The 10785-nt window shown below is 44.0% G+C and overlaps 1 protein-coding gene across 1 annotated transcript; it reads right to left on the bottom strand.

Annotated features, from left to right (window-relative positions):
* Nucleotides 1-4607: 4607 nt before the first annotated feature.
* On the bottom strand, nucleotides 4608-6472 carry SLN (sarcolipin). The gene is made up of 2 exons (XM_061457801.1): nucleotides 6311-6472; nucleotides 4608-5272 (listed from the first exon to the last, which is right to left on the bottom strand). Exon 2 carries the CDS (start codon nucleotides 5162-5164, stop codon nucleotides 5069-5071), a length of 96 nt encoding a protein of 31 aa, XP_061313785.1. The 5' UTR covers nucleotides 5165-5272; nucleotides 6311-6472; the 3' UTR covers nucleotides 4608-5068.
* Between the last annotated feature and the right edge of the window lie 4313 nt (nucleotides 6473-10785).

Here is a 10785-nt window from a genome sequence, read left to right as displayed (position 1 = left end):
CCAATTTGGATGTATTTTCTGTGTTTTGAATGGTAGTATTTCATTTATGATTACTTCCTGGGCTTTGTATATTCTTCCTCTGACCTTCCCACTCCCAAAAGAATGTTTTGCTCGTGCACATTGTGGTCACTATCACACCATCATTTTAAAGGTGACATTTGATCCTGCCCCTGTGTGCTGTTTATGGCTGCATGGTTTCTCCTTCTGCGATGTCTGACTGCATGTAAACCAATAATTTATGTTGTTAAAAAATGTAGCATGAATTAGAGCCCAGTCTGACATTTCCCACTTTGTGGAGGCAGTCTGAAGCTTTCCGTGATCACTGTGCTTTCTGCCTTACAGCCTCTCTGGTGTCCTGTAGCATGTCATATTCTGGTGGACACTTTAGTCCCAGTTTCAGTTCTCCTGCTTTTGAAATGTCAGACTAGAGGGCTGCTACATTATTTTATTGAACTGCTAGTTTATTTTTACTAAAGCTTTCTTTAATGTGTGCTGCACCTTCCTTATTGACATCGTCTTCTTGTCTTTCTGATGTTTGCATTATCCCTGTGTCCCACTGGTTGTCTTCCAGCCACCACCTCTCTTACAGGCCAGTTCTGAATAACAATCAGATGTTCCAGTCCACCCAAATTTGTTTGTAATTAGTAACATTTGGATTTAACATATATTCACAGGTATGGATTTAATGTGTGGAACTTCGTGTTTCCAGATCATATGTTCATAAGTGTTAGTTAATAGAACTTAATACAGGATGTAAGATTTCTTATAGTGAAATTCTTCTGTTCAAAAGTAGGTTTAAGTGAAAGCTCTAAAGCTACTTGTGGCATATCTTTTCCATGCGATCCTGAAACAGACTTTTGTAGGGATTAGATCAGAACCAGGGAAACACAAAAGGGCCGATTACTGCCTCATGTAACCAGGCCCAGGTCCACTGGGTCCACTGGGGAAATGGCTTGCAGTATGCAGCAGCAGGTCACAGAATTACAGAGTAGTTGTACAGACCTTAAAGATCTTCTAGTTCCAACCCCCTGCCATGGGCAGGGACACCTTCCAGGAGACCAGGTTGATCAAAACCCCTGTCCAACCTGGCCTTGATCACTGCCAGGATTGGATCATCCACAACTTCTCTGGGCAGCCTCTGCCAGTGTCTCACCGCTTTCACAGGTCCTTCCTAACCTGGTTGCAAAAAAAATCATGTTCCTGCTTTCAGATATGCCAACAGATGTCTGTGGACAAGAAACTGAACAGGAAAATGGTTGAATACTGCAGGGAAAAGAGGTACATGAAACATCCATTCTAGATTATTTATTGCTCAGTGTTGATAATTTTGGTTAGGAATTGGGTCACTCACACTAGAGCTTTTGGAGAATGCATCTAGGCCAGGCTGTCACAGTAATGTGCAAGACCAAAGTTATGCAAAGTGCATGTAGAAAGGTATATCTCTACAAGTGATTAAGTCCTTCCTAAGAAACTGTTAGATATCTGAGTCACTGTGAATACCCTGACCCCATCAATTTGATCTTCAGGTCACCTGAGCCGCAGTCATTCCAGGCTTTCATATACATGGGCAGGAACAGCAGCGCAGAGCAGACATGAACAGGACACGACACTGTTGCTGTAGACAGCATACCGCCCTGGCCATGTAGTCGAGAGCAAAAGCCACTGCCTGCCTCCCAAAAATGGAAGAGGTGAAGCAAGAAGACAACAGCCATTCAGAAGAGAGGCACAGCTCTGACTGCTCTTCTGGGTACACAAAGAGGCAAAGACAACGGATCAAGGCACATCCGTGCACCATATAAATGCCCTTCTGGATCCTGCTGTGCAAGCTGTAGTATAAGGAAGCATAGACTTACATTTAGCTAACAACTGCTGCCAAAACCAAATTATTACTCATCTCCATCATCCACCTACTGCAGCAAAGAACTAGCAAGTACAAGTGCAGTACAGCATACACACCAGCACAAACTGACCGTCTCCATTCATTTTGCATGAATTTATGCTTCTTTACACTTCCTCACAGATCAGCCCAGTGTGAGCAGAGATTAGCATTAGATGATAAGCATAATGGAGCCTGCTTGAAAATGCTGTCATCTCTCTTTAGAAGCTGACAGCTGAACTGTTAAGCTAAGAGGTCAGAGTTGATTGGCTTGAGCACCAGCTGTATACAGCCCTGGGAAACAAGCCAGAGGCTTTTCCAGCTCAGACCCGAGACACTAATCTGTGGGTAAACCCCACGTACAGGGGGCGAACCAGCTCAGCTGTGTAGGTGAAGAATGATTTAGGAGCCCCAGCAATGGCAACCCCATCAGCAAATGTCAGTCTTCTTGATCCCTTCTAGCTCACTGCACCAACAAAATATAGATGAGTATTGTGCAAAGTTCTTCTTGAATTGCAAGGGCATCTATTGCCTTTGGGACACTTCCAAATGCAGTTGTAAAAATAGAACCACACTGGACTTGCTGTGTAGTAAGGAAATTATATGTGCTTCGCATTTTCTTGGTTTGATCCAGGGAAAACTTCAATGCAAATACAGGAATGCTGTCTTGATAAGGGTGAGAACCACACTTTTTGCTTTTCTTTCTGTTTCTGTCATCTACTGAGCACATACATACAACACACACATACACAGTTTACACAGTGTGCAATTTTTTCCCCATGAAACTGAATCTTGAGTGAATCTTTGCAAAATGAAAAATGTCAGCAGGAAATAGTTTGTAATCAACCCACTTAGAAATGCAGCACATGCAGTTCCTCAGTCTCAATCACACTTCCCCATTCTCATCTTTCTCTCGCTGCACAGCAGTTTCCTACCCTGTGACTTGGAGGTAACACATCACAGGAATGCTTGGATACGTCACGCAGGATAGAGAACCTGCCAGACCTGGCACCTGGGCAAGAAAGGAGAAAGGGGGCACAAGCCATACAGTCTACAGCAGCCAGACATCATTCAGAAGCAAAATAGACACAGTTGGTTTTCAAGCATAGTGTTTGTCTTTGATAAATCTCAGTTTTCCTTGATAAAAACACTTTTCTTGGGGAAAAACAAATATATCTATATATATAAAAACTGATTGCAACTGCAACCACTGATGCTTGATACAAGCATTTTGATAACCCCCAATGAATAATTTTCTAATGTTTAGCCAAAGCTGCAAACCTTGGTGCCTAAAATTTGGTTTCGAGGTTGGTATCCATGCACGCAAACTAGTGGTCTGATTTTTCCAAAAGCACGTTGAACATCCTGTTTGTGTTGAGTGAAGTGCTGAGTGCTTGGCAATTCCAAATTACCTGTCCGGGAGCCAATCTTTTGAAATCTGAACATCTAAAATTAGGTGGCTACAGTCTGATCCATGGCCCAGGAAAGCAAACAGAAAGGATACCACTGAACTTCTGGTTCTGGGTGAGGCTAATTCATCTATCTATACTTAGAGTGAAAATTGCCTTGTTGGGGTCAGGTGAAAGTCATGAGCAACTACTGTTTTACTTGTTGGCAGTTCCTGTGAACTCTACACAGAGTGCCTTTAGCAAAGTATGCGGGATGGGAGAAGCAGCAGGGTAAGCATTATGTCACCTTGGCAATCATCTTCTCCATGATCAGATATTGTGTTGCATTCATGTCTTGTGCACCACACATGCTGCAGCAAGGGTGACTGCAAAACCCAGTGCTGATGATACAGGGCAATGGATCACTTACTAGCAATCTTTAAGCAACACACACACTTAGCAAGTGGTGCTACTACAACGTTTGCTTGTCTTTCCTCTAAGCTCAGGCATGAGAGCCAGCTGTCACAGCCAGCATCTCTCCACCTAAGCATATTGAGACCAGCCTCAGGTACCTCAGCACAGCCCTGCATTGCTGCCTGCTCCTTGCAGGTCCCTGGAGGGGAAGGAGACCTGTATCAGCAGCACGGCACATCTCTAACTGCCTTCCTGCAGAAAGCTGCATTTTGCAGAAGATGCTGATTCTCTGAAGCCATTAAAATAACAGATGTGGAATGCCTGGGAGGAGTTACACTGCTGATTTCACAAACACAGGGGCTGTGGGCTCAAGATTTTTTAGCAGGCGACAACACCATCACAGCAACCCTGACACACTCACGCCTTGTTCTACCAAAGCTGAGAGCGGCTGTGCCATGGCACTTGGCATGCTGCAATAGACCCCGAGGGACTGCTGCTCTGCACAGGGCTCGCAGCAGGGCTGGGGCGCCAGCTGACTTGGGCTTGTCCCTCCAGGCACTGCTCCAAACATAACCTGGCCAAAAATAGGGTCCTGGGAATCCCTGCCTGAAATCCAGCTTCAGCAAATGCAATTATTGACGATGTCTCGCTGGGACAGAGGTTCTATTTGAAGCCCACGTCCACAGGCACCAACGGCATAAGTCACTCTGGACAGAAAAGTGACCTGAACAGCCCATTCTTGTGAGTACGCAGGTGTTAAGCTGCAGCGTTTCCACTCCACAGCAATTTTTAAATGATACAAATAAAAATGCAGGTGGGAGGAGCAAGCAAACCACCAGACTCGCACATCACACTATACCGTGTTTATCAGCAGGTCTTGCAGTGAACAGCAGTCAGGATGGGAGAAGGATAAGGAATGATACAAAAAATGAGTTTACATGTTCTTTATTGAAGTGAAATGAGCATGTGAAAGTAGAGGTTTCACATTCCCTTCTGCTAAGCGAGTTTGTGCCTCTCATATTGGTTAATACAGACGGTTACATTTCGTACTGCAGTTTTATACCCTTGAGTACCTAACACTGACATCAAACAAGCTGGCATGGTGGGCAGGGGCTACAGCAGTCGCAGTAACTACTGGAGGAGACAGCCAAGTCAAACAGCTCCTAAGGATCTTGCATTTTACATTTCACAGTGGATCACTGAAGAATAAAATACTTACACCATCACAGACCCATCACAAACATTAGCACAGGCAACAGATACAAGAGAGTAAAAAAGAGATTCACAACATCCTTGACTGACTGAAAGCTAATCACAGCGGTGTGTTGTGGGTGCTACTTATCTCCGCAGACACACACTTAAATCACCTCCCACAGTTTCTGATTGCCTTTTATTCCTGGTAAGACTTCACGAGGAGCCACATGAGCAATACGGTAATCAGGACAATCATGAAGTTGAGGAAAATTTCTTGTGTGGATCGTTCCATTTTTTGGGAATAATCGGGAGAGAGAAGAGGTCAGCAGGTAGAGCAAAGGGAAAACTTCAGTAGATTGCCCAGGAGCGTCCTGGAGCTCAACCTTCTGGTCACAGGCTCTTCTAAGGGAAAAAGAAAAATATGTGAAGAACAGATGCACGGAGGTGGCAGGTTCAGCAGAGCTATTTATATTGCTGTAAATAAATGTTTGTTTCAGCAGCAAGGAGTTAGGAGGCACAGGGGACAGTAAAAACTAAAAGCTACGTCTGGCAGCTTATCACCTTCTTTGATTTCCAGCATTCCTCAGTGTCACCCCAAATACACCAAAGGGGGGGGGGGAAATTAGTGCTGCTTTGTGCAAGCATTTTCAAATAAATTATGCCCAAGCCACGTTTATTACTTCCAATAGATCCATGTTGTACCTGCAGCACTGTTTAGAGCTCTTTAAATTCCTATATTTCTTTGCATGTTTACATTAAAAAAAAAAAAAAATGGGTGCAAACTATTACAAAGACTGATGAATCTGAATTATTTATGTTACCACTGAAAGTACCAGGAGAACCTCAGGTTAGGTATTTTCATTTCTGAAGAACTTCATAAATTTTGTAAGTTAATCCTACAAATTAAACAGAACTCTCTCAAGAAACTTCTGACTTCCCTGCACTTTCAAGCTGCTATAGGTCTCTTACTTCAGAAATCCCATTCAAGTTGTGTTCAAAAATCTTTCTTGTGGTTATTGGTTTTATTTACTTTATCGCAGCACATTTTGAATTTTGTATGGTTTTGGAGTTCATGCAGAGAAATGAGAACACTTTATCATGACTGTCATGCACTAATCCCATCTGTATGACATGCAAATAGAATAGAAACCTCCAAAAAAATGAACTCTAGACAAAGAATTTCAGCCAAACAACCAAAATTTCAGCAGAGAAGCCAGATTAGACTGTAATATCTATAGTGCAAACAAGCGAATCCCCGAGACTGTACCAGCATGAAGACAGACACTTTGAATATAAAATGCCTTAGTCTGCAGGTTAGATATTAGAAGCTCAGTGCATGCAGTTAACAAATTCCTACATTCCCAGGTTGTTTTGCCAGCCTTGTATGTCCCTGGACAAGAGAAAATCTGACCTAGTAAGTAAGCCAAACTTTCTTTACCTTGAGGAGGTAAATGGAGCCCAGTGGTTCTGCCTCTGGACTTTGGGTGACTGCAGGTATTATTCCCCTCCAGGCTTCTGCCTATCTCCCACTCTGTCTGGATGCCCAGTCCCTGAGTGGGAACTGAAGTAGACTGAGGGAGGAGACCAACAAGTGCATTGGCAACCCAGGTGCTGACATCACCCCCAAAACATTTTAAAAGGGCTAAGCTGGGCTGTGGGATTTGGTATGGGCTGTTCATGCAGGGGCTCTGTGAGCCGATTCACCTCTCTTAGCTCTTCTGAGGTGGTGCTGGGCTTAGAGCAGAGCAGTGGGCAGTGCTTGGGAGTCAATGGGACTTGACAGAGAATTTTTTTTGCTTGGTGTTTTCCCCAGTGCCAAAAAAGGGAAGAGTCACTTACAGAAGTCTGTGCGCACAATTCAGGATCCTTAAGATCATTGCTGGGGTATGGAGATCTGTCTATATATTTATCTTCATAAGCACAGCACAGCTTTTGATCCTACATACCTATATACCACAGCTTCCGGAGTTCATATGCATTTAAAATAAAGTGAATAGGAGCAAAATATTCTTGGCATTTGAATATAGACTACTGAAATCCAGGATCATTTGCTGGATAGAAAAGTTTGGGACTAGGAGGAAAAGCACAGTCCATGGCTTTAAAGAGCCACTGACTTGCCTGCATGCTCTTCTCCCATCGGTTTTCAAAGCTGATGTTAATGCTCCATCTGTCTGAGCATACAGAGAAGTGTTTCTGCCACCCTGCAGCATTTCTTCACAGAAAGCTCACTGCTCTGTGGCCTAGATAGCTGTAACCCCCACATTGCCTTATCTTAGCCCAAGGCACTGCTAGAACTTGCTATGTATGGGAATAAAAAGAAATGGCTTTTTGTTTCCTTTTAATCACTACAGCTGAAAGAGAGTGCTGGGAGGGCAGGCTGGACTGAACCGGGAGCAGACTCTGCCAGCCTTGTGCTGCTGTGGGTTTCCCCCACTCAGAGCCTTTGCTTCAGGTGCCTGATGCAAGTATTTCCACTGAAGTCAGAGGGGTCACTCCTGCAACGCAGCGCTGCCAGATTAACATGAGGATCCTGATCAGGTTTAAGTGTGTAAGGTTATCCACAACGCTGGCCTTATTCTCCTGCCAAACACTGCATGATGCATAGCATGAAGATTGTTTACTTATTCTGATGCCTTTTGTACATTTACATTCGGGCATGCTGGGAGGTACCACAGCTCAGAGTATCCTAGCTTGCTGTGACAGTTCCCCTCCATCAGCTCCCACGTTTCTCCCTTTGCACCAGCACTCTCATCTCAGTGTGATGTCCCCAGTGAGGAAGGCGGGCTGGAAACCAACCCGATGAAAAACAAAACAAATAGCTGTGGGTAACTAGGGGGGCGGAGGGAAGGGATGTTCTGCCTGGATGATCTCCCTAAATAGTCTCCCAGTGTAACCACTGGAGGTAGGAGGGGGACCAGAACCAGAGAAATCTTCCCTTTCATTGGCTTGTCTGCCTTGTCACTGCCCTCCTGGGCATCAGCAGCACATTCACAAAAGCCAACATGCTGTGTGGGAGTCCTGTGCTAAAATATACTAATGAAAGAGTGAAGGCTTAACCCATGCCTCATTCAGATGCCTAAGTAGGTTTGCAGGCTCTTATTGTAATTCATACTCTGCTGGCTGTGCCACCAAAGCCTGTCCTCTCAAGGAAAACTTGAGCAAACCTGTCCCACACTTAAAGGGGGGTTGGGAAATCCAGATTCAAAGTTCTCCCCTCAGCCAGAGGGAAGACAGGTGTATGTCTGCCGTGAACCTGACCTCGGCTATTCCCTTCCCTGGCATATTCTGAAGCAGAAATCTAAGGATTTCTCATGCAATGGCTAATCTACTTCACCTTGAATCACATTAATATCCACCAGGAAACATCTGAGTGCCATTGATCTTAATTACTAAATGTTGCACATCAGTGCCCAAATACTCTCCTGGTCTATGCATCTTGGTGATCTTGAGGTTTATTTTACTCTCTGCCAATAGAACACTCAAAAAATGTTTTTCTTTAACGGGAACCCCACAGGTCTGGTCCCCAGGCCTCTATCTGCACTTCCACACTAATGGGGAGCCCCTTCCTTCTCTGTCCCAGCTTACGTCCTTCTTGCACTTTGTCCATGACAGTTAGAAAACTTCCCTTCTTCAAAGAAGGGAAACAGTGCTGGACATGACATTAACCAGCACACATGGCAAACACCCTAACTCTTTTCTACATGCACAGATGCCTCCTTCATTTTTTTGTGCTGAGGATCATACAGGAGACCATGGAAGAGCACACAGGGTTCACAAGAATTCATTAGGGGACAAGAACAAAGATTCGTCTAACCCAGCATACTGACTGGTAGGGAAATCTGGGGAAAGCATATAGAAACAGTTAATGTAGTATGATCTTTGCCCGGGTATCCTCATACTTCTGGGATGCAGCCTACTGGAACTGCTAGATTGGGACTACAAACAGTGTTGGGTTTATGACTTCCTCTTGCTCCCACTGTCAGTGTCCCCTCAACACAAGAGTCTGCTCCTGTAGCTGTGATGGCTCATATTGTGAATAGCTTTACACCAAGCAACCGGTTCATAGTTGAGCTTCTCTACACAACATCCTACATACCTTCAGCATTGCAAAAATGAAATACCAAATTCAAACATTCCATATGGCATAGAAGAAACTTTCCCCAACTTACCAGCAATTTGAAGGCAGCTCATTTGCTGGAACTGAGACCAACTAGTTAAAAATCACTTTTTGATTTACAAAGCTAGTTCTTAGCAACTTCAGAAGAGCCAAATTATGTTACATTTACTTTTGATGTCATCTAACAGAACGCTCCTATATATTTTTACAGACATATATATGTCTGCATGGACACACAAGGACTTGTGGGGAAAGAAAGGACTTAGCACTGAACAGAGGTCCAACAAGCATGCCTGAGCCGTGGAATGTGCCCGAACTTCTGAACTCAAAACACCATAGATTAGAGTATGCCGTTGCCAGGAGCTGAAACTTCTGCCCCACTCCAAAAACACATACTCCTGCTGTTTATGAACAAAGAGCCCAAAGACACTAAAGGTCTTATCTTTAAAAGGGTGGTTTATTTAACCAAATGATTTAATTCTGATTAGGAAAGCAGAAAGAAGAGAAAGAGAACAAATGCAATGGTTCCACTTGAAATGCTAACCCAGAGGTTCAGATACCATGCAGAATATTTTTCTCATTGGCACTTTTATTTTTTCTTCTTTTTCTGAGAGATCTGGATGTTCTCAGCTTTCAAGTGGCCCGTGCCAAATCTCCCTCTTCATGCCTCGCATACTCAAACTTAAGGCTCCAGTCTATATTTAAAGTTGCTGTGACTATCTCAAGTTCTTCCCAGCCTACTAATCAAGTAGCACATAATCCTCCAAAGCCATTCTTACATAATTGGAGCAGCCTATGTTCATTTTTGCTCTCATCATTATCTTTCACACTAAGCAAGTGCAGTACATGTAGTTTTCAAATTTGCTAAGAATTGGCTAATTTTTAAGTTGGCACCTGCTCTCTAGTGTAATCACAAGTATCTTCTTAGAAGACCCACTTGAAGCAGTGATGTCTTATCTGTATGAACACAAATTTGCAGCAACATACTGTACTTGTAATCACAACATGTATTTCACACATAACTACTGTGTGTCTCCATGGGAACTGAAGACAAACATCACTTAAGCCTGCTCAACAGATCTTAAATGTGATGATCTACAGGACTTCTGAACAGACATCATCACCTAACCAGGCACAATCACTCCACAAAAAGCTGAAGATGTACAAAGGAGCTTGAATATTGCCACATTGTCCATACCAGGATTGTACATGCCAGGGAGGTGTGAGGCCCATAGCTCTTAGCACAATGGCTGCATGACTACAGCACAGAACCTCCCACAGAACCAGACAGCATAGGCTCCCTCAAAAGAGTTAGTGAGGGAAACCCAGGCACTTAATACATGCAAATCATCTGCTATTGCAGATATCTACTGTTGGGACAGCATCCCTAAACACCACAGATCATACTGACTTCCCCCAAAGGTAGCTTTGGAAGCTAGGAAGGCTGGATTTGGCCAGATGGCAGAGGTCTATATTTTTAGCATACGAACCTACCTGAGTTCTCATGAACAGGATTGACACCAGCCACGGGATGAGTAGGCAGTTGCTTGAATTAGCTGATAGAGGATACAACAGGTCAAAACAAGTCTTAAATGCTGTCATCATTTCACAGAATCACAGAATGGTCTGGGTTGGAAGGAACCTCTGGAGATCATCTAGTCCACCACCCCTACCAAAGGAGGGCCACCTGGAGCAGGTTACACAGGAACACATCCAGGTGGGTTTTGAATGTCTCCAAAGGAGACTCTGCAACTCTCCTGAAGGTACCTGAGAGCCAGCTACCTTTTCTGCAGCTG

This window comes from Pezoporus flaviventris, unplaced genomic scaffold (assembly GCF_033815535.1).
Source record: "Pezoporus flaviventris isolate CSIRO_AGI_PZ_B2104156 unplaced genomic scaffold, CSIRO_AGI_Pfla_v1 ptg000025l, whole genome shotgun sequence".
In the NCBI taxonomy this organism is placed as follows: domain Eukaryota; kingdom Metazoa; phylum Chordata; class Aves; order Psittaciformes; family Psittacidae; genus Pezoporus; species Pezoporus flaviventris.
This window is presented reverse-complemented; position numbering and strand designations above follow the sequence as displayed.